At 38.2% G+C, this 24,805-nt stretch overlaps 1 protein-coding gene across 1 annotated transcript; it reads left to right on the forward strand.

The window, feature by feature from the left end:
* The first annotated feature begins 320 nt into the window (after positions 1 to 320).
* On the forward strand, positions 321 to 3,655 carry LOC122039599 (cytochrome P450 85A1-like). Its single transcript, XM_042599143.1, has 9 exons — positions 321 to 581; positions 1,382 to 1,703; positions 1,960 to 2,109; positions 2,186 to 2,437; positions 2,515 to 2,604; positions 2,681 to 2,759; positions 2,881 to 2,987; positions 3,073 to 3,197; positions 3,390 to 3,655. The coding sequence occupies exons 1-9, from the start codon at positions 403 to 405 to the stop codon at positions 3,481 to 3,483; spliced, it is 1,398 nt and encodes a 465-aa protein (XP_042455077.1). The 5' UTR covers positions 321 to 402; the 3' UTR covers positions 3,484 to 3,655.
* Positions 3,656 to 24,805: the final 21,150 nt, after the last annotated feature.

Genomic DNA, 24,805 nt, shown 5'->3' on the forward strand with positions numbered 1-24,805 from the left:
ATTAAAATTACTTTCTAAATATATTTTTTATATTTACCAATGGGTAATAAATTTTTTTTAAAAAAAATATCAACTAAATATATATTTAAACAATAAATTTGTGAAAATTTATAAGCTATTTGTTTGACTAGTAATTTAAAATAATACTGTTTTTTCCCTGTAAATGATATTCACAGCACATAAAATACCGGATAAAAATGTAATCCATATTTATTGTTCAAAAGAAGGAATTTTTAGTCTTCCCCCGTAAGTCTTTCTTTTTTAGTAGCTGTTTGTGAAGGATCTCTATAAATACCCACACATGCAACACGAGAGAGAGAGAGAGAGAGAGAGAGGAGAGAGGAGAGAGGAGAGAGAGAGAGAGAGACAGAGAGAGAGTTTCTTGCATGTGTGTTTGAAACAATGGTGCTTCTTGGCATTGTCCTCTGTCTATTGGTGATTTGCGGTGGCTTGCTTAGATGGAACGAAGTGAGGCACCGGCAGAAGGGTCTACCTCCGGGGACGATGGGGTGGCCTGTCATAGGCGAGACCTTGGAGTTCCTTAAACAGGGTCCCTCTTTCTTGAAGAACCAGAAAGCCCGGTGAGCACTACTAGTCTTAATTTCCTTAGGGATTCAAACTCCTAATTTCTCCTCGCACAAACACTATTCTTCACTCATCTGCATACATATTCTATTACAAAGATTAGTCTCCATCATGTGCTTCTATACCTTTTACATGTTAAATTGGCCAATGTAATTGCTAGGAGGACAAGTAATATAATCACACCTAAAGGCTGAGCCAGGTGATGGCCTACCCGGGTTGTAGTCCGAGGGACCAACACAGATGACATTGAGGGGTTGTCGGATTTGTGACAGAAGAAAGAAAAAAATGAAGGGATAGCCCAGGAAGAAAATGGAGGAAGATAGGTTAGTCCAGGAAGAACAGAGAGGAGGATAGGTTAGAGGGTTTCGTTGATCACACCTTAAAGTAGTTTCACTTTGTTTAATTTTTCAGGCGTGTTTCAAATTCTCTTTGTTATACATAACTACATAAAAATTAATATACTTTAATTTGTCGCATCAATGCATCATTGGAAATGAATTGTGAGTATCCTGCAGGAAAAATCTACTATCACTGCAAATCTCTAAACCATGCCATGCACAATAATTATTGCCTGCAATTCCTAAAGGATCATAATTACACAAGGAGAAGATGGCTGTGGTCCTGCAGCACCAATCATGCAATCTTAATTGATATGACAAATCAAGTCGAATCAAAATGGCTTATGAAAACATGTATACTCGTATGCATATATATTTGGTTTCTAGCTCCATCCTTAATTTATCTTACAACTACTACTACGATATGCTCGTACTTATTTTGGCCTGATATACATCAGGTATGGGAATCTGTTCAGAACGCATATATTAGGTTCTCCTACAGTGATATGCACGGAACCAGAAATTAATAAGTACGTCCTGATGAATGAAAACAAGGGCCTGTTGCCTGGATATCCGCAATCGTTGACCAATATAATGGGGAAGTGGAACGTGGCGGCACTACATGGTCCCCAACACAAGGCCATGAGGAGTGCTATGATCGCTCTTGTCGGTCCCACAGCCATCAGGGACCAACTCCTCCCCAAGATTGATGAATTCATGAGATCCTACCTTTGTCACTGGAATAACAGAGTTATTGACATTCAGGAGGAATCCAAGGAGGTTTGTACCCTCCACATGATTCAAAATTGTACCCTGTATTTAACAATTTTCAGCTCTCACGATAACATGCCATCACTGCCGTTGAACATATGTTTACAAATTTGCTTCTGGATAGCCATTCGAACTTAACTTGTTAAAATTATTACCGTAAGACCTAGAGGTCACAGGTTTGAGTCTCGGGAATAACTTCTTGCAAAGCAATAAGACTGCTTTTTTATAGATATTTGAACCTAACTTGTGATCGTTTATGGTCTAGCTGTGGTTGAACTCAGTGTTGAAGCTGATTGCCGGCATTGACATAGTTCCACTGGCCAAGTCTCTCAAATTTGATTTCATCAAGCTTGTCCATGGAACCATTTCCTTACCTTTCAACTTTCCTGGCACAAACTATCATCGCGGACTCCAGGTACTAAAAGGACAATCGAGGTTATATATTTACCAGAACTTTCATTATTTTTATCGTCGTGGATCATTTCCTGCAGGCCAGAAAAAGGGTGGATAGCATATTGGAAAAACTTATAGAGAAGAGAAGAGCCTCTCCTGGAGAATCCCAACATGACATCCTTGATGCCCTCCTGAACACTAACGATACAAGCAAACCAAATCTTACAGATGAACAGATTGTTGATGTCGTCCTTACACTCATATATACCGGTTTCGAAACTGTTTCGACTACTTTAATGATGACTGTCAAGTACCTCCATGATCATCCCGAAGCTCTTGAAGAATTGAGGGTAACATAATTATTGATACTTTTGGTCTCTGCTTTTCCTATAGAAAAAAATTCTCACTCTATACTTTGGGTTTTTAGAATGAACAATCTGCCATCAGGAAGAGGAAGAAGTCGCCAAATGAAGCGATCGACTGGAACGACTACAAATCAATGAATTTTACTCGTGCGGTTAGTGGGCTAGTTCATCTTCTTGTGCTTGTTGGCTTCCATTTCTGCAGGAAACAGCTTATCGTTCATGTTGCAGGTCATATTTGAAACATTGAGATTGGCAACTGTTGTTAATGGAGTGCTAAGAAAAACAACCCAGGAGACGAAATTGGAAGGTGAACTTGACGATCTGATAATTCATATTCTTTTGATTAAGTGATCTTATTTATATTCTTTTTGTGGAAAAATATTACTTAATCAGCCAAATAACTATTGAAATTTCTCTACCTACATCAGGAAATAGCATTCCCAAGGACTGGAGAATCTATGTCTATCTTAGAGAGCAGAACTATGATCCCGTTGTGTATCCAGAACCACTTAAATTCAATCCTTGGAGATGGATGGTAAAAATAAGAAAGAATGAGCTCCTGCTGTTGAACTGAGTGGGACTGAGTAACATTTCATTGATTCTTGCCCTTCTCATTACAGGACCAGAACCTGGAGGCCAACAATCTATTTATGCAATTTGGATTAGGTACCAGGGTGTGCCTCGGAAAGGAACTAGGAATTGTAGAAATATCAGTATTTCTTCATTACTTTGCAACCATGTACAGGTATTCTACTCTTCTGTACAATTACCATCATCATTCATTTGCAAAATTGAGTAGGTTATGCAACAGTCTTAACCCAAATTTCTTTCTGAAAGAGTACTTCTTTGACTAAACTTATTCTGACAATTTTCATTACTTGATCATGCAAACCTCTCTTAGATAGTCTAATAAAAATTAATGGTGTTCTTGTGGCAGATGGGAAGAAGTTGGAGAAGTCAAAATACTGAATTTTCCAAGAGTAGAAGCACCCAATGGGTTTCAAATATTTGTATCAAATACAATAAGTTGACATTGGGAGATGAGCTATCAATAAAGGCCATACTATGACTTCTCATATTGTATTGCAGCCAATGAATTATAATAAAGCTATAAATTCTTCTAGGGCCGAAGGAGAATATAAATAGATAAATATATTATACAGAAGGGGTGACCACCATGTGACCGTGAGATCATTAGTTTGAGTCGTCAAAATAAATGTTTGCAAAATTGTAAGATAAGACTGTGTACAATTAATCCGATATGATCCAATCTTTCTTCAAATCCGTATATATATATGAGATATAAGTTATAATATTAGACAAATTATGTTTTTTTATAAACAAATCCCTATTAGTTACTGAGCAAAATCGAATCAACATTTTTGTTTTTACCAAAGCATCTAGTGAATACACCTAAATTGTTTTGCCATAATTATCTTTGATCGTTTGTCATATGAGTGACTTTTCAAGCAGTCTAATAGGTGCATTTAAGTAGACTTATGTAATAATTTTATTCAAAATAATTTTTAATTGTTATAAAAATATTAAAATATATAAAAAAGTTTTTTTTAAGTAATACAAAACAAAGTGATATCAATTTTATCATAATTTTTTTTAAATACTACATAAATTATAAACTAACATATACAAATATTGAAAATTTAAAAATTTATAAAAAAACATAAAATAGTTATAATAGTTTTGACCAAAAGTCATTTACAAAATGCAAGGAGATGAATAATCATTGGCTAAGATCGCTTGTATAAGTGTTCAATCAGAGTTAGTTTGTAGTAAATATATCAAAACATAGATAAGAAACATAAACAATCCAATCACTTATCCTTTTATGTAGTTAAAAACCCTTGGTTCTTACTTCACACTCTTGGTGTAATTATGTTACTAAGCATGTGGTTTGCATGCAATTTTGATGTTTGGACAAAGTTTAAGTTTGAAAAATATTGTTGATATCACATGATTTGCAAGTGTGAAGGTGCAAGAAAACTTAACATGTATTGTAGGTGTAATAATGAAAATTCAAGTAGTTGATAAGGACTATATTTACTTGGCAAGTAGAAGACCCGAAAGGTCAATGAGGATAGGTAGTTGGCATGATGAAGTTTAAGTAGGTTGAGGACTCAATACTTGGCGCATTGAAGCCCAAGAAGGCTGGCAATCAAATTCTTAGAAGTTTAAAGTCCCACTAGGTCAAGGAGATTGAATGATAGGCAAGGTGATGAAAACCCAAAGGCAAGGAGTCTCTCAACATGACTAAAAGCGAGGAGGCTTCTTAGCATGACAAGTCCCACATGCAAGGAGAACCTCTTAGTACAAAGGTAAACTCTTATGAGAAGAGTCGAGTGCACTTATACAATGAGGTACATATGGGATTAGACTTGATCCCATTTGAAATCAGTGGAAGCTGGAATAATGGTGAACTGACTTCAAAGTTGATTAAAAGAAGACCTCAAACTAGGAACACCTACAAACTCATGAACTAGGAAGGAAAAAAGAGCATTATTAAGCAGTCCATTGGGGGTTCCCTTGGCGCGACTACTCTAACACTCAAGTTAGTGAAATGGAGAAAAATATGGAAGATGAACAGTAGAAGAATATGAGATGTAGAAGCAAAAAGTACCTATGCCAACGGGGGTGGGGGCCTTTTTTAGTATCTTTCTAATTTCTCTCATTGTAATCTTTCTCATTAATTAAGCATCATATCATGATTAAGGAAATGCCAAATCTCTGTATTTTTGTTGTATTGAGAATTCTAATCACTGATATTCTACATCCGTATAATGATACTGTTGCACGTGCCTTTGACATCCCACACCATGGTTTGCAAAATCACGATCCGGATCGTAGGATCGTACGATCCTATGATTCGGAAATCCAAAATCGATCCAGGGTTGTGCAAAATCGATTTTTGTAGTAAGATTGCATCAGGATCGGTAGGATCGGAAGGATCAGAATAGAATCGGTAGAATCATAACAGGATTGGAGTAGAATTAGAGCAGGATCGGTGGAAGCTTTAAGAGGTTATAACTTTTGATTCGGATTAAACCCCGGGGCCTATAATATATCAAATTAAAGTTCATTCAGAGATCTTTAATAAATTTTAAAGTTTATCCTTAACCATCCTATTTCAAATCTAAAAAATATCATTTAAACCCTTTTCAGATGCTCAGAAGATGTTATCCTTTTTTATTATCTTTTTTCATCTTGTTAGGGTTTTAAATTATTTAAACATATGTTTGATTATTTTTGAGTTAATTTTTTATCAATAATATTCTGTCATTTCTTTTCCCCAAAATGATGAGTTTTTGGATGCCTATTGTCTAGTATTGTGTGGCATCAACCAGTCTTTAAAAGATTATTGTCTAGTATTATCGGAGTAATTAAGCAGCGGAATAAAACAAAACAAGCACACAGAGACAGGAGGATTTTTACTTCGTTCGGAGCCTTGATCGACTCCTACTCGAAGGCCCGCGATCCTTGATCGCTTCCGGTGGGCAACAACTATAAGCTCGATAAAATGATTACAAGATGAAGTACAAGTAAATGGAAAAACTAGTTATACCGACGACAACAGTAGAATTTTGAAGCTTCAGGTCGTCGGAGACTTGTGGCAGCACTTCCGGGCGTCTTTCGGAGCAGTACGTTGAAGAGAGAAGACTTGGAATTCGTTGTTGTAAAGTGCTGGTCGAAACCCCCTTATAAAGGGTGTTCAAGGCGCCTTGAAGGCTGTTCAAGGCGCCTCCATGCTGCCTGGTCTTCCGCGTGGATCAAAACTGACCTGGTCGAATTTCATCCATTAAAGGCGCCTTATATCCCTCTCAAGGCACCTCCCAAGGCGCCTTCTGCCTGCTTCAAGGCGCCTCCAGTGGTGCTTCGAAGCCAGCTCAGCTTTTGCACCCGAGGCGCCTCCAAGCTCCATGGAGGCGCCTCGGACACTGTTCATCCGAGGCTTTAGGTTGCTCTTTTGCACCTGCAAGATACGTTAGTCCCAAACACTATCCTACAGCACAAAGTTAGCACAATAAACATGATAAATAAAGTATAGACAGTCTCCGGATTGTCCGAGTCTGACTTCGGATTTCCATCCGGAAACCCTAGGTCGACCCGACGCCTACTGTTCCCTCTACGGGGAACGCGTCCTCACCTCGATCTTCCGGACTTTCTGGAGGATCGATTGGACTTTTGCTCAGCACTCGATGCTTCCGGACTTTCTGCTGGACATCCGCTTCCTCGGCTAGTCCAGTCTTTCACCTGGTTCGCGACACCAGGACTTTTCACCTAGGGTTACCACCCCTTAGGACTTTTGCCTGAAGCCATCGACCTGCCAAGACTTTCCGCATAGGGTTACCACCCCCTATGACCTAGGGTTACCGCCCCCTAGGGTTTTCCCTTTGCCTAACCGCAGCTAGGACTTTTCTCCACCTAGGGTTACCACCCCCTAGGACCTAGGGTTACCACCCCCTAGGGTTTTCACCTGCCTAACCGCAGTTAGGACTTTCCTGAAACACTCATTCAACATATTAGATAATAGAGAATCTTAACTTTGAATCCCTTTGCCATTATCAAAACTTAGGTTCGATCGTCGGATGCTTCCTGCACCAACAATCTCCCCCTTTTTGATTATGGCAACGAAAATTCAAAGTTAAGAAAATAATGCCATTAAAAGATAAGCATGAAAATGCAAGCATAATGATAGTTAAGTGTAGAGCTCCCCCTTAACATAAAGACTCCCCCTGAGCTCCCCCTTAATATAAAGACTCTCCCTTAATAAAAGCTCACCTTTTTTATTTTAAATTTGAATTTCTTTCAATTTTCTTTAATTCTTTAAATTTTCTTCTACTCTCCCCCTTTGCCATATATCAAAAATTAGTTGAAAGCAAGTTTTAAGATTTTAAGAAAAAAATCTTTTTGAGAGAAGAAGGCTTGTGAAACTTAGTTAAACGGAATATTTTTAACTTAGAAAAGTATTTTAGCATTTAGAGTTAAAATTTATAAGGGGGCTAAGTTTGAGAAAGTTCGAAGGTTGCTATATGAGTCACTTTAGCTAAGCCTTTTGCAAAGAATGAATTTTGAGAATGTAGGTTCAGTTTAAAAGGTACTTAGCGTTAAAACTTAATTTTGAAAAGATAGGAGTAAGAATTTGTTAATACAAAGAGGGAGTGACTAAATGTTTAATTTAGGTTATTTATTTTAGCTGGTCTTTAAGTCCAAGCATGAGGTTAAATAGGTTTTAAGTTATCCAGATTGTTTTATTCAGGTATCAGAGCCCTAAAGTATGAGCATGCTCAAACTTCAAATCTCCATTTCCTTCAGGGCTAATTCCATGTTTTTGTAAGTCTAGTAAATTTAGGGGAGCAAGGGATTTTGAAATTAGTTTTCCAAATATTTTTCAAAGGATTTTGAAATAAGTTTTTCAAGTATTTTTCAAAGGATTTTAAAATAAGTTTTTCAAATATTTTTCAAAGGATTTTGAAATAAGTTTTTCAAATATTTTTCAAAGGATTTTGAAATAAGTTTTTTCAAAGATTTTTCAAAGGATTTTGAAATAAATTTTTCAAATATTTTTCAAAGGATTTTGAAAAGATTTTTCAAATAAATTTTGAAATTAAGTTTTAAAAGATTTTGAAATGATTTTGAAAAGATTTTTCAAATAAATTTTGAAATTAAGTTTTAAAAGATTTTGAAATGATTTTGAAAAGATTTTTCAAATAAATTTTGAAATTAAGTTTTAAAAGATTTTTAAAATGATTTTGAAAAGATTTTGAAACTGATTTTAAAAGATTTTTCAAATAAATTTTTAAAATTAAGTTTTAAAAGATTTTTAAAATAATTTTGAAAAGATTTTTCAAATAAATTTTGAAATTAAGTTTTAAAAGATTTTTAAAATGATTTTGAAAAGATTTTGAAAATGATTTTGAAAGATTTTTCAAATAATTTTTAAAAGAATTTTAAAAGATTTTGGAATTAAGTTTTGAAATAATTTTGAAATTATGTTTTTAAAAAGATTTTGAAATGATTTTGAAAAGATTTTTCAAATAATTTTTAAAAGAATTTTAAAAGATTTTGGAATTAAGTTTTGAAATAATTTTGAAATTATGTTTTTAAAAAGATTTTGAAATGATTTTGAAATTAAGTTTTGAAAAGATTTTTAAAATGATTTTTGAAAAGATTTTTCAAAATACTTTTTAAAAGATTTTTAAATAAATTTTAAAATTAAGTTTTGAAGTAATTTTGAAATTAATTTGAATTTGAATTAATTATCAGTTTGTTTTTAATTACTTAGTCATCTCACCCGATCTGAATTTTCAATCAAGGAATCCTATAATTTTTGTGAGATGAATTGAGGTTCAATTTAAGGGTTTTGTTTAACTTTGTGTTAGATTCAGGTTTAGCTTTGGGTTCAACAAGTAAGCATTCTTTGGATAAACTTCTGGGCTATGGTGAGTCACAAGGAACTCATTAAAGTAACCATGCCTTCGAGGTTTTCCAAATAGTCCTACCCATTGAACTTAATACTAAACCTTGGTTTAACTAGTTAGGATCCATTTAAGGGTAGCTTCGGTCAGTTCCACTTGGCCAAATGCACCAGGTCGAAGCCATATCTTCCTAGACATGCGATGCCCAAGCTTCCCTAACTTACTATCATCCAAAAACTTCACTAGTACCGTGGGTTAAGTTAAACCTAGCCCATTTTTTCTAACCTTAATTACCCGCCGGGTAGTCTACTCTTGTTTACCCATTTCGGGTAGATTAAGTCAGTTACTCAGTCGGGTATTTTAGTTAGGGGTGCCAGCTATTCTGGATCTTCCTTCTAAATTTTTATTTGATTTAAATTGAATTTTTGAATTTTGATTTACTTTCAAAATTTGAGATTTAAATTTAATTTAATTTAATTTAATTTTGAATTTAATTTAATTTCGAATTTTTAATTTAATTTTAATGGTTTTTCTGTTAACTCCCCCTGGATCATAGCCTCGATATGGCCTATCGAGGTAGTATATTTGATCCTTCGGGATCCAATATTGACCAAGTCCAACTTGATTAATCAATTTGGACTTGGGGACCCATGCTTGAATTATGTTTCTATTATTTCTATTAACTAGAGACAGATATGATTTATATTTTGTTTTGGTCTTAAATCCAAGTCCGGATTTGTTGTAAATGACTCGTTGTTTTCCAAGAATTAGATCCAAATTCTTGGAACCCAAGGTGAACCGTTCCAATGTGCCTTTGAGTTCTTTAATTTGAGTTTTCAAATTAGAATTTTCTTCCTCAAGTTGTTGGACTTGAGTCGAATTTCCAATTTGAACTGGCTCAGTTAAAGCACTCAAGTCAGTCGCTTCCTTAAGGGCTGTTACCTCCTTTTGGAGCGACTTAACCCGGACGTTGGATTTAGCCAACTTCTTTAATAAGTAAGGAATTAAATTTTTTGAATCATCTAAGCTAATACTTGAAATTAGAGCACTTACAGTGGTTTTGGGTCCTTCAGAAACGGATACGGATCCGTGGCTTCGCTCGGACTCGGTGTCTGATTCGCTCTCGGTTTCTGAATCGAGCTCGAACTCGGACTCGGTTTCAACAACATGTGCTAGTACTGGTAGAGCGAGAAGGCTCGCTTGCTCTTCTTCGTCCGATTCGGATTCATCTGATGACTCAGACCATGTTGCCTTCAGTTCTTTCTTCGTCTTGCTTGTTCCTGCAAATAACGCAACACCTTCCTCGGCCGGACTAGTATTAGTCTGCTCAAATAATTTATTTATTAAAATATGCTTACCTATTTTTGTATCAGGAATACCTTCGTGTAACTCAATCAGATTCTCCCACAGCTCCTTGGCACTTGAGAATGGGCCGGCGCGATTCAGCTCCTTATTCGTTAAGCCACACTGAAGTGTATACGTTGCTTTTGCGTTTGCTTCTACCTTTTTGATAAGGTTCGTGCCCCAGTTCTCGTACGGTAGTGGCTTGCCGGAGCCGTCAGTTGACAGTTGAAGCCCAGTTTTGACGATCATCCAGACATCGAACTCGGTTTGTAGGTACGACTCCATTCGGCCTTTCCAGTAGCCGAAGTCTTCGCCGGAGAAGAATGGTGGTCGAGTGGTGCTATAGCCTTCTTAGAGAGCCATTGAATCTTGCACGAAAAAATGAGCAAAAAAACTTGTCCCAGGACTTAATCCTGGATTAGTAGTGTGGTAGAAGGATAGAAAAAGAAATTTACGAGTTTTAAGAAAAAATAATAAAATAATAATAAAATATTATTAAAAAAATATTTAAAAATATTATTTCAAATTTTGTCAAATTCAATATTTTATCAATACTAATAAATCATGAAAGGATGAAAATGTATTTTTCGAAAATAATTTTGGAGGGAAAAAACGAAAGGTGTAAGGTTTTATTTTTACCCTATAAACACGACAAAGCCACGAAAAAAATGCTTGAATGGTGGTTGCACCAGTTCAAAGCGACCCCGCTCTGATACCAATTGTTGGATCGAGAAGCGCTAGAGGGGGGGGGGGGTGAATAGCGCTCGTGGCTATTTTGTTCGATTATCGGAATCGCAAGAATTATCGGAGTAATTAAGCAGCGGAATAAAACAAAACAAGCACACAGAGACAGGAGGATTTTTACTTCGTTCGGAGCCTTGATCGACTCCTACTCGAAGGCCCGCGATCCTTGATCGCTTCCGGTGGGCAACAACTATAAGCTCGATAAAATGATTACAAGATGAAGTACAAGTAAATGGAAAAACTAGTTATACCGACGACAACAGTAGAATTTTGAAGCTTCGGGTCGTCGGAGACTTGTGGCAGCACTTCCGGGCATCTTTCGGAGCAGCACGTTGAAGAGAGAAGACTTGGAATTCGTTGTTGTAAAGTGCTGGTCGAAACCCCCTTATAAAGGGTGTTCAAGGCGCCTCCATGCTGCCTGGTCTTCCGCGTGGATCAAAACTGACCTGGTCGAATTTCATCCATTCAAGGCGCCTTATATCCCTCTCAAGGTGCCTCCCAAGGCGTCTTCTGCCTGCTTCAAGGTGCCTCCAGTGGTGCTTCGAAGCCAGCTCAGCTTTTGCACCCGAGGTGCCTCCAAGCTCCATGGAGGCGCCTCGGACACTGTTCATCCGAGGCTTTAGGTTGCTCTTTTGCACCTGCAAGATACGTTAGTCCCAAACACTATCTTGCAGCACAAAGTTAGCACAATAAACATGATAAATAAAGTATAGACAGTCTCCGGACTGTCCGAGTCTGACTTCGGATTTCCATCCGGAAACCCTAGGTCGACCCGACGCCTACTGTTCCCTCTACGGGGAATGCGTCCTCACCTAATCCACTCAGGAGATTTACCTGTTGCCAATCGATCCTCCAGATCGACTGGACTTTTGCTCAGCACTCGATGCTTCTAGACTTTCTGCTGGATATCCACTTCCCCGGCTAGTCCAGTCTTTCACCTGGTTCGCGACACCAGGACTTTTCACCTAGGGTTACCACCCCCTAGGACTTTTGCCTGAAGCCATCGACCTGCCAAGACTTTCCGCATAGGGTTACCACCCCCTATGACCTAGGGTTACCGCCCCCTAGGGTTTTCCCTTTGCCTAACCGCAGCTAGGACTTTTCTCCACCTAGGGTTACCACCCCCTAGGACCAAGGGTTACCACCCCCTAGGGTTTTCACCTGCCTAACCGCAGTTAGGACTTTCCTGAAACACTCATTCAACATATTAGATAACAGAGAATCTTAACTTTGAATCCCTTTGCCATTATCAAAACTTAGGTTTGATCGTCGGATGCTTCCTGCACCAACAGTATTGTGTGGCATCAACCAGTCTTTAAAAGATTATTTCTAACATTTAAATTTGAATTAAAAGATTCAATAGCTTCTGTTATGTACGTTAGGTGCTTTATGGACTTTTAAATTGGATCGTCTTATAAACTAAGGAAATATTTTTGACGTTGAATGTGTTATTATTATTGTATTAATAGAACTTTTATATTATTTTATTTTATGATATGTGTTACGATTCTGCAAGTGCACGGATTCATCATTAGTAGTAAAGATTATCAATCACACGAGGACTGGTTATAAGCATTAGCGATGACACACTTAGGATTAGCTAAACTACCGATGGTTGTAAGTTATTTAAAGAAAAGGGGTTTGGAAACAGAAACGAGAACTAGCAAAGAAGAAGTAATAGATTTGGTTTATGAAGAGTCCTAGGAGTTCGGTTTCATTGTGGTGGTATTGATGTATCACATTCTATCCTTTACTCATTGTCCATCAGCATGCTTTCGCTGGAAGCTGAAGTATCTATTCTTAGGTACCAAATAAAGAATATTCCCTATGAAATCCTGTTACGATTCACCCCTGTCACTAGGGCACCTCGGTAGATCACAAGAACACTACTCTAATTGGTGTCACTAAGGATAGAGATAAGGAGCTTAGTTTGGTCTCTTACTTCTTTGTGGAGGCATTGTCTCTCTTTTCAAGGAAGTACCCTAAATGTCCGTGAACGAGTTACCCCTGCCACTAGGGCCCCTCGGGTGTATAATCTAGGATATTCTCTCTACAAGATAGACAATTCCTACACAATCAATTAACACAATATAGAGATCGAGTAGTTGAAACAAAGCAAGTGAAATCATCCAATGAAATAGAGGCAAAAGTATGAGTCTTGCATCAAACCAATCCACAACTATTCCCTCATCCTAGAACAAAGAATCTACTCTATAGACGCCGGAGAAAAATCCGAAGACATAATGTTAAGCATACAATTCTCAAAAAAGAAGAGAGAAAGAGAAAATACGCTTATCCAACGACGACGTGTGATCTTCGGATCCAATCCTTTACTTCTGGAGTTGATGTGGTGATGAAGGATCGCTCAACGGAGGTCTTAGATGGCGTAGAACGACACCAAGTCGATTCTCTCCCTGATGGCTCGCTTTCTGGCTTCCCCCCTTGAGGAAAAAGGGTTAAAACCCTTTTATAGGCTAGGACGCGGCTGCGGCGGTATGACCGTGTAAGGATGGCACGACCGTGCCCTTTCTTGTCTCTGGCTGCGCTGCACGGTCGTGCCAATTGGCACGACCGTATAAACCTAGGGCTCGGCTATGGGGGCACGACCGTGCAGGATTGCATGACCGTGTACTGGTTGGCTGCAGTCATGGGGGGCACGATCGTGCAAGTACGCACGACCATACTCTGATCTGCCTCTGGGTTGGCCGTATGACCGTGCAAGGTTACACGGCCATGCACTTTCCTTCTCCTATTAGGCCACACGGCCATGCGAGGTTGCACGACCGTGTTCTCTGGCTTGTTCCGGTGCGTCAACAATTACTATTTTTGCTCCGAAAGTTATCCCTGTCAACACAAAACCAAACAAAGAGTAGATATCCGAACAAAAGAATATATACGATTGTTGAGAATTTCGGGCTACAAAAACTGCCTTTTCGCATTGTGGAAACCCCGAACTCAAGCCACCGGATCCGTGCGAAGTAAAATAAAACAAAAATTTTATGAGTACGAGTTTCTTACATCTAGATCTACACTAGGAGAAGGAATTTACCCTCGATGCGATGCCCTTCGCAATCCCGCTCGTCCAACGGTTCACCGAATCTCGAGATCGTCAAGCGTACGCTCCTCTAGAAGTATCCACATGAACAAACTAGGTGGAGAGGCCAAACAAAAGGTGTGCTAGCACCTATGAAGTGTTCGGCCAAGGAGGAGGAGAGGGAGAAGAGAATGAGAGCAAGAGGAAGAAGATGGAATAAAATGCCTTGAATGAAAAATGAATTCCATTCATCACAATAAGTGGCCGGCCACTATTGTAACCTCCTCTCATTTAATGTGGCCATTAAAATGAGAAGGAGATTTGTAACCTCCATGAGGTGGCACACACATGTTCTAAATATGATGATGTGTAACACCATTATTGGCCACTTAATGCCAACTCACAAATGATGTGGCATAAAGTCAAGTTAAACTTGACTTTTCCTCTTCCTCTCAAGTCAAGTCAAACTTGACATTATAACTCCCATGGTTGATCTAATCCAACCATTTGATTCAAGTCAATTTAATATAATGAATCTAATTCATTTAATTAAATTGATTCAATGAGTCATAATCTAAATTAGACTCTTTGAACACATGAATCAACTTGAGTCCAACTCAATTAGTACATTTAGGATTTCTCTTAATCTAATTTGATTCATCACATGAATCTAACCCTCTTGGTTCATCATATGATCCTAATCTCCATCTAATTGTCCTTTGTGTGTGACCCTATAGGTTCTTATAACATTGGCAATGCTCCTAAACTCATTTAGAAGCATAAGTAATGAGCGATATTTAGCAACACATCATTACTACCCAAGTTATAAAAATGTTGAGATCCAACATCACCTTGTCACTATTAATTGTGACTCCTCACAATATATGACAAGTGTCCTTCTATCCTAGACATCTAGATTGATTAATGTGAGGCATAGACCGTGTCATCGTCTAATCAATCTAAATCTTGAACTCCAAGTAGATTCACTCAATCAAATGAGCTCAATATCTCATATTGACTCATTTGGGCATGGTCATGCACTTCGTGGTCTCACCCTATCAAGAATATCGATGTCACTCCCGTCATATAGGAGGGATAGATCCCATCTACATCACTCACATCCCTCTGCATAATTTGTTACATACCCAGTAATCACCTTTATAGTCCACCCAGTTACGGGTGACGTTTGATAAAACCAAAGTACATAACTTCTTATGTAGGGAACCATAGTGACTTCAAGTCTAAGGACTAGTAGTCATACTAATAGTCACATGAGAAAATATATGACACTCATATAACGATCCATGATACTTTCTCATGGCGGGTCATTCAGTATACATTCTCCAATGCATACCCATGTGTCAACTTGATATCTCCATATCCATGACTTGTGAGATCAAGTCATCGAGTTGACCTACATGCTAGTCTTATTGCATTAATATTGTCCCTGAATGTTAATACTCGAATAGGAATAATTAAGAGTAGTATTCCCTATATCATCTTACTATCGATTCAACCAATCGATTGATATAGGTAAGAACCTTCTACTCAAGGACGCTATTATACTTAGTTTATTTGGCACCAATACAAGTAAGAATAATAACCAAAAACCAAATGCCTTTATATATAAGAAATATGATACAATGAGTCCATACAACAATCATCAAATGATTGGCTCTAGGGCTTTAACTAACAATCTCCCACTAGCACTAGTGCCAATCAGTGTAGGCTCTAAACCCCAATGACCTAGTGTGACCATCATGCTTCCTTTGTGCCAAAGCCTTAGTCAAGGGATCTGCGATGTTAGCCTCTGTGGGTACTTTGCAAATCTTCACATCTCCTCTCTCGATAATCTCTCGAATGAGATGGAAGCGCCGTAGTATGTGTTTGGTCCGCTGGTGTGAGCGAGGTTCCTTAGCCTGTGCTATAGCTCCATTGTTGTCACAATAGATCTCAATAGGGTCAGCAATACTAGGAACCACCCCAAGTTTAGTGATGAACTTGTGGATCCAAACTGCCTCCTTTGCTGCCTCTGATGTAGCAATGTACTCGATCTCTGTCGTAGAATCAGCTACTGTGTCCTGCTTCGAACTCTTCTAGCTCACAGCACCACCATTTATGTAAAACACGAACCCTGACTGCGATCGATAATCATCCTGGTCGGTCTGGAAGCTAGCATCACTGTAACCCTTTACAGCTAGCTCGTCATCGCCTCCATATCAAGAAATATTCTTTAGTCATTCTTAAGTACTTAAGAATATTCTTGATCGCTATCCAGTGACTTTCACCTAGATCTGACTGGTATCTGCTCGTCATGCTTAAAGCATACAAGACATCAAGTCGAGTACATAGCATGACATACATGATAGATCCTATGGCCGAGGCATAAGAGATCTGATCCATACGGTCTCTCTCCTCTCTAGAAGAGGGACCTTGAGTCTTCGAAAGACTCACGCCATGTGACATCGGCAGAAATCCCTTCTTGGAGTTCTGCATGACAAACCTAAGGAGTACCTTGTCAATATATGTACTCTGACTTAGGCCAAATAATCTCTTAGATCTATCTCTATAGATCTGTATGTCTAGAATGCGAGATGCTTCACCTAAGTCCTTCATTGAGAAGCAACTACCTAGCCAGGTCTTGACAGACTGTAGCAAAGGGATGTCTTTCCCAATGAGTAGTATGTCATCCACATACAATATGAGGAAGACAACTATATCCCCTACAACCTTCTTGTTGACATAAGGTTCATCTTCATTCTTGATGAAACTAAACTGTTTGATTGCATCATCGAATCGAAGATTCCAGCTCTGAGAAGCTTGCTTTAGTCCATAAATGGACCTATGCAGCTTGCATACTCTGTTAGTATGCTGTGGATCTACAAAACCCTCAGGTTGTGTCATGTACACATCCTTGAGCAGGTTTCCATTCAGAAATGTGGTTATGACATCCATCTGCCATATCTCATAGTCATGGTATGCTGCAATAGCAAGCATGATCCGAATGGACTTAAACATCGCTACTGGATAAAAGGTTTCATCATAGTCAATACCATGAATTTGCTTGAAACCTTTAGCTACCAAGCGACCCTTATAGATAAGTCCATCCATGTCAGTCTTTCTCTTAAAGACCTACTTACACCCAATGGGTTTTACCCCTTCAGGTGGATCAACTAATGTCCATACTTAGTTGCTGTACATGGATTCCATCTCGGATCTCATGGCCTCTAGCCATTTCTCGGAATCTGGTCTCATCACAGCTTCCTGATAGGTGGTAGGCTCATCCTCTATGAGCACAACGTCATCATGGTTAGACAAGAGAAATGAGTATCTCTCAGGCTGATGACGTACCCTATCAGACCTGCGAAGAGGTATGTCTACTTGAACTGGTTGTTGTTCCTCAACTCCTTGTGGAACAACATCATCCACAACACTTTGTGGTTCCAGTTCAACTTCCATCGTGGCTTCAGTGCTATGGTCCGCATCTTGAACTTCTTCAAGATCGAACGTACTCCCACTAGTCTTTCTAGAAACAAAGTCCCTTTCTAGAAAGACCCTAGTCTTTACCATAACTACCTTGTGCTGACTGGGAATGTAGAAGTAATATCCCTTAGTTTCCTTGGGATATCCAATTAAGTAATACTTGTCAGATTTAGGTCCCAATTTGTCTAAGACTTGACGTCTAACGTAAGCCTCACAATCCCAAATCCTCATAAAAGACACCTGGGCATCTCTCCCAGTCCATATCTTATATGGTGTCTTTATCACAACCTTGGATGGAACTCGGTTGAGTATAAAAGCTGCCGTATCTAGAGCATAGCCCCAAAGGAATGTCGGAAGATCTGTGTGACTCATCATAGATCCTACCATATCTAATTGGGTACGATTCCTCCTTTCGGATACACCAATCCACTGTGGTGTTCCAGGAGGAGTGAGTTGGAATAGAATCCCACCCTCAACTAGATAGTCACGAAACTCATGGCTAAGGTATTCTCCACCTTGATCTGATCGAAGTATCTTAATACTCTTGCCAAGCTAGTTCTGTACTTCATTCTTGAATTCTTTGAACTTTTCAAAGGATTCTAACTTATGTGTCATCAAGTACACATAACCATATCTACTGAAGTCATCAGTAAATGTGATGAAGTACCTATAACCGCCTCTAGCAGCGACATTGAAAAGGCCACATACATCACTATGTATAAGTCCTAACAAATCAGTCGCTCTCTCACTATGCCCACTAAAGGGAGTCTTGGTCATCTTGCCTAGTAGGCATGACTCGCACGTCTCATAAGATTCAAAATCAAATGAGTCCAGCAAACCATCCTTATGGAGCTGGGATAAGCGCTTGTCATTTATATGACCTAAGCGACAATGCTAGAGATAGGTTTGGTTCATGTCATTTGACTTGAACCTCTTGGTATTTATGTTATAGATAGGGCTTTCAAGGTCTAGAATATAGAGTCCGTTCATCAGAGGTGCACTACAATAGAACATATCTTTTAAATAAACAGAATAACATTTGTCCTTTATTATAAAAGAGAAACCTTTCTTGTCCAAACAAGAAACTGAAATTATGTTCTTAGTTAAAGCAGACACATAGCAACAATCATCCAACTCTAGTACAAGCCCAGAGGGCAGAGATAGAAAATAAGTCCCTACAGCAACAGCAGCAACCCGTGCTCCATTGCCTACACATAGGTCCACCTCGCCCTTTGCCAATGCCCTGCTATTTCTCAGCGCCTGCACATTAGTACAAATGTGAGAAGCACATCCGGTATCTAATACCCATGATGAAGAAATAGATAGATTGACTTCTATAACATATATACCTGAAGTGGAAGTCTCACTTCGCTTCTTCTTAAGATCTTTCAGGTACACCTTGCAGTTCCTCTTCTAATGCCCGGTCTGACTGCAGTGGAAGCAGGTAGCATCCTTGGTGACCCCTCCTTTAGGCTTCAATGCCTTGCCTTTGCCCTTGGCTTGGGACTTTCCCTTGCCTTTGGGCTTGCCCTTGCCCTTATGTTTCTGAAGCATCAGAACAGAGTTGGGCTTAACTTTTTTAAGGTTGAGCTCAGCAGTTCTTAACATGCTAAGCAGCTCGGGCAGTGACTTATCAATTTCGTTCATGTTGTAGTTTAGAACGAATTGACTATAGCTATCCAGCAAGGATTTCAAGATCAGGTCAGTGGCCAGCTCTTGGCCAAGCTTGAACCCCAACCTCTGTAGGTTTTCTATGTACCCAATCATTTTGAGTACATATGGGCCTACGGGAGCCCCATCTGACATCTTGCACTGAAATAGTGCACTTGAGATCTCAAATCTCTCATGCCTCGCTTGTCCTTGATAAAGTTGACGAAGATGTTCAACCATATCGTAAGCTCCCATCAATTCGTGTTGCTTCTGAAGCTCAGAGTTCATGGCCGCGAGCATTAGACAGGACACATCTAATGCTTCATCTTGATGCTTCTTGTAAGCATCTTTGTCTGCTCACGTGACATTGGCAGGAGGAGCCTCCGGAATGGGCTGCTCCAGAACGTACAGTTTACGTTCCTGGGTGAGAACTATTCTCAAGTTCCTGTACCAGTCTAGGAAATTTGCTCCGTTGAGCTTGTCCTTCTCAAGGACTAAATGCAGGGAGAAGGAGTTCGTATTCGTCGTCATGGTTATCTACAATAGAAAAATGCAGAAAATAAATATCATATTCTTTTAAATCATTTAATTAGACCTTTAACTAAATGATGCTCCCACTGAATTCTATAATTCATGTGGGACAAGATCCATATCATACTATGCCTTGAGTTAGCTTTGGCTAAATCGCCCAAGACTTAGTATGATCGGTAGGTAACTAATTACCAATTACATCTCTATGCAACTCTTGTTTATAGGACAAGATCTGCATGTATATTAAGACTTGAGTTAGCTTTGGCTAATACACCCAAGAATTAATATAAATGTGATTTTGACCTATCTACCAACCATTAGAAAATGCCTATAGTTAAACTCGATCCAATTGAGTTAACTAGTTACTCAATCTAATTGAGTTGTACTCACCCATGCGTTGATAGGCGAGACCAAGATTGTCCCTCCGTACCCTACCAAGATAATATGTGTTGCTTTGCTTTGACAGATTCAACAACACATGTGATCGAGGTAGTGATAGGTATCACGACACGGTAGGCATTTGAGTTGATGCGATTGAGATCTAATCTAATCGAGAGGGTGCATCTTGTACACGATTTAGATCTAATCTAATCGCTAGGCACTAATTAATTACTAATTATGCATCACATGCACTCAAGCAATTAATTAAATTATTTGTGATTAGTCATGGCCCTACTATGATCTTCTCAAGCCAATGAGAAGATCGGATGGTCAACCTAAGGTCAACAGCTTCTCAAGTTCCTCCCTTTGACCACCTTGTGTTGCTCGCGCCCTCCTCGTAACTCGTCTCGAGTGGACCTTCCACCGCTCCAATTTTGTACATTACAATTTTTGAAACTCGAGTTACATTCGAGTCTAAACTAATTTACAACAAGAATATAAAATAGAGAAAGGCACGACGCGCAGGCCGCGAATCAAATATACAACACGCACATCACATGACGGCACGCAAGTCATATTATGAATTACAACACATTTCCAATCAAATTGGGTCTTTTTGGGCCATGACTATCACAAAATGATACATAATTCTAAATTATGTATTTTCTATAATTTTGTATAATTTTTACTATAATTTTTACAATTTTTATTAGTAAAATTCCAGGCGGTTCCGTTTAGCGGGTTTTCGGGCGCAATTGCGGAACGAATCCCCTTGCGGGGCCAGGGGCAGCGCCCCTACCCGCGATCTAACCATCGCGAGTGTTCCTTAGCGATCCTACAGCACCTTAGCCCGCTGTCCCAAAATGATTTGGGGCGAAACCTTGCCGTTTCGGAAAAATCTTCTCGGTAGTCAAAGCCTACAAGTGTCGAAACACTTGTGCTTCACTTCTACGAGAAAAATACCCATAAAAACTATAAAAATAGGAAATTTATAGATTATTACAGAACTGCTATAGTTCATAAAAATACAAAACAAACTCGTACAAGACTTCGCACGTGGCTCTGATACCACTGTTGGGAATTTTGGGCAGCAAAAACCGCCTTTTCGCGTTGCGGAAACCCCGAACCCCAAGCCACCGGATCCGTGCGAAGTAAAATAAAACAAAAATTTTACGAGTATGAGTTTCTTACATCTAAATCTACACTATGAGAAGGAAGTTACCCTCGATGCGATGCCCTTCGCAATCCCGCTCGTCCAACGGTTCGCCGGATCTCGAGATCGTCAAGCGTACGATCCTCTAGAAGTATCCACACGATCAAACTAGGTGGAGAGGCCAAACAAAAGGTGTGCTAGCACCTATGAAGTGTTCAGCCAAGGAGGAGGAGAGGGAGAAGAGAATGAGAGCAAGAGGAAGAAGATGGAATAAAATGCCTTGAATAAAAAATGAATTCCATTCATCACAATAAGTGGCCGGCCACTATTGTAACCTCCTCTCATTTAATGTGGCCATTAAAATGAGGAGGAGATTTGTAACCTCCATGAGGTGGCACACACATGTTCTAACTATGATGATGTGTAACACCATTATTGGCCACTTAATGCCAACTCACAAATGATGTGACATAAAGTCAAGTCAAACTTGACTTTTCCTCTTCCTCTCAAGTCAAGTTAAACTTGACATTATAACTCCCATGGTTGATCTAATCCAACCATTTGATTCAAGCCAATTTAATATAATGAATATAATTCATTTAATTAAATTGATTCAATGAGTCATAATCTAAATTAGACTCATTGAACACATGAATCAACTTGAGTCCAACTCAATTAGTACAATTAGGATTACTCTTAATCCAATTTGATTCATCACATGAATCTAACCCTCTTGGTTCATCATATGAACCTAATCTCTGTCTAATTGTCCTTTGTGTGTGACCCTATAGGTTCTTATAATGTTGGCAATGCTTCTAAACCCATTTAGAAGCATAAGTAATGAGCGGTATCTAGCAACACATCATTACTACCCAAGTTATAAGAATGTTGAGATCCAACATCACCTTGTGACTACTAATTGTGACTCCTCACAATATATGACAAGTGTCCTTCTATCCTAGACATCTAGATTAATCAATGTGAGGTATAGACTGTGTCATCCTCTAATCAATCTAAATCTTGAACTCCAAGTAGACTCACTCAATCAAATGAGCTCAATATCTCATATTGACTCATTTGAGTATGGCCCTGCACTTCGTGGTGTCACTCTATCAAGAATATCGATGTCACTCTCGTCATATAGGAGGGATAGATCCCATCTACATCACTTACATCCCTCCGCATAATTTGTTACATACCCAGTAATCGCCTTTATAGTCCACCCTGTTACGAGTGACGTTTGACGAAACCAAAGTACATAACTCCTTATGTAGGGAACCATGGTGACTTCAGGTCTAAGGACTAGTAGTCATACTAATAGTCACATGAGAAAGTATATGACACTCATATAACGATCCATGATACTTTCTCATGGCGGGTCATTCAGTATACATTCTCCAATGCATACCCATGTGTCAACTTGATATCTCCATATCCATGACTTGTGAGATCAAGTCATCGAGTTGACCTACATGCTAGTCTTATTGCATTAACATTATCCCTGAATGTTAATACTCGACTAGAAATGATTAAAAGTAGTGTTCCCTATATCATCTCACTATCGATTCAACCAATCGATTGATATAGGTAAGAACATTCTACTCAAGGACGCTATTATACTTAGTTTATTTGACATCAATACAAGTAAGCATAATAACCAAAAACCAAATGCCTTTATATATAAGAAATATGATACAATGAGTCCATACAACAATCATCAAAGTATTGGCTCTAGGGCTCTAACTATCAACGATGAGTACATGATAAAAGAGACGATCATGCAAAGAATATATACGTATAAAGCAAGTGAATGTACGTTAAAACATGCATAAACGATCATAATATTTACGCACATCAATATGAAAATATAAATATTATTACTATGCGAGAATGGTAGTTAAATTACTAGTTAATTTAAATTTGTATATATAGTAATGTAATATGAGGTGTTGAGTGTAAATGATTGCATATACATGCAAAATTGGTTATCTATTTATATGTAAATAAGTTTTTTAGGTATTTTTTTAATTATTAATCATGTATGATAAGATTTTAAGAGTTTTTGGTAGGATCATATGATTCTACGATCCGATCTCAACCGATTCGATCCTGACCTGAAATCGATTCTGTGTAGAATCTGTTGGTTGCTACTCGGAAAATCTAGAGGTTCCACTGTACAAAAATTTTGTACAAAGATCTGAACCTTTTCCTAACTACCATGTGTTCTTTTAAATTAAATTTTGGATTGCCTGTGGAACTTAACACGTTTGATCCAAAACTTAATCTATTTGTTCTTTTAGGTTTAGACTTGGATCTCCTGCGGAACTTAATACGTTCGACCCAAATCACCTTAAGTTATTAATTCCATTAAATATTAATTTCCATAATTGGTTCCCAGTACTGACGTGGCGAGGCACATGACCTTCTTGGATATGGGAGCAACCACCACCGACTAGACAAAACCTTTTATGGAAAGCTAATATTTAATTTCCTAAAATAACATTAGGTTAACCGAAAAGAACAATCAAATCACAAGGAAAAGAAAAACAAAAGAACACTATATCGAAAACAAATTCGAAACACTAGAATCGTATGCCTCTTGTATTTAATATTATTTCCAAAAATAACTAGTATGATGCGGAAAGAAAAATACTAGTTATACCTTTTAGAAAAATCTCTTGATCTTCTACCGTATTCCTCTTCTAACCTCGGACGTTGTGTGGGCAACGATCTTCCGAGATGAGAACCACCAAGCACCTTCTTCTTCCTTGCAAATTTCGGCCATCAAAACTTCTTCTAGGATGAAGAGGTTCGGCCACCACCACCATGCTCCAAGGGATGCTAGAAAAGAGGCTTCTTTTCTCTCCTTCTTCTCCTTCTTAGATCCGATCACCAAAGCTATCTCCACCATGAGAAAGTTTCGGCCACACAAAGGAGAGGAGAGAAAACAAAGGGCCGGCCACACCCAAGGAAGAAAAGAGGGAGAACAATAGAATAGAGTCGTTCACTATGAAGCCTCCTCTACCTCCTCTTTTATAATCCTTGGTCTTGGCAAATAAGGAAAATTTAATAAAAACTTCCTTAATTCTTTTGCCATTAAAAAGGAAAATTTATTTAATTAAAAATAATTTTCTTTTCATCATGTTAATGGCCGGCCACCTTAATCCCTTTAATCAAGGAAATTTTAATTCACACAAGAATTAAAACTTCCTAATTTGCTTCCAGAAATTTATAAAAATTTCTCAAATAATTTTTCCCTTCATGGTGGTTAATAAAAAGGAAATTTTATAAATTAAAATATTTCTTTTAAACATGTGGATAAAAAGAAAGTTATCTCTAAAAAATTAAAATATCTTTTAATCTACAAATAAGGAAAGATATCAAATCTTTTCTTAATCTTTTGTAGAAACTTATAAAAGAGAATATTTAATTTTAAACTCTCTTTTAAATCATGAACATGATTAAAAATGAAAGTTTTCTTAAAATTTAAAATCCTCCTTTAATCAACAAATAAGGAAAGATTTCAAATTTTAAACTCTCTTTTAAACATGTAGATGATTTACAAATAAGGAAAGTTTTTACCAAAAAATTAAAACCATCCT

This window comes from Zingiber officinale, chromosome 2A (assembly GCF_018446385.1).
Source record: "Zingiber officinale cultivar Zhangliang chromosome 2A, Zo_v1.1, whole genome shotgun sequence".
Taxonomy (NCBI): domain Eukaryota; kingdom Viridiplantae; phylum Streptophyta; class Magnoliopsida; order Zingiberales; family Zingiberaceae; genus Zingiber; species Zingiber officinale.

Bases quoted from the DNA above. Each gene is read 5' to 3' on its own strand.
- LOC122039599 (XM_042599143.1), top strand. From the start codon at position 403: ATGGTGCTTCTTGGCATTGTCCTCTGTCTATTGGTGATTTGCGGTGGC. The intron at 1,704-1,959 runs GTTTGTACCCTC...TTTATGGTCTAG, and splicing joins TTCAGGAGGAATCCAAGGAG to CTGTGGTTGAACTCAGTGTT. The intron at 2,110-2,185 runs GTACTAAAAGGA...CATTTCCTGCAG, and splicing joins ACTATCATCGCGGACTCCAG to GCCAGAAAAAGGGTGGATAG.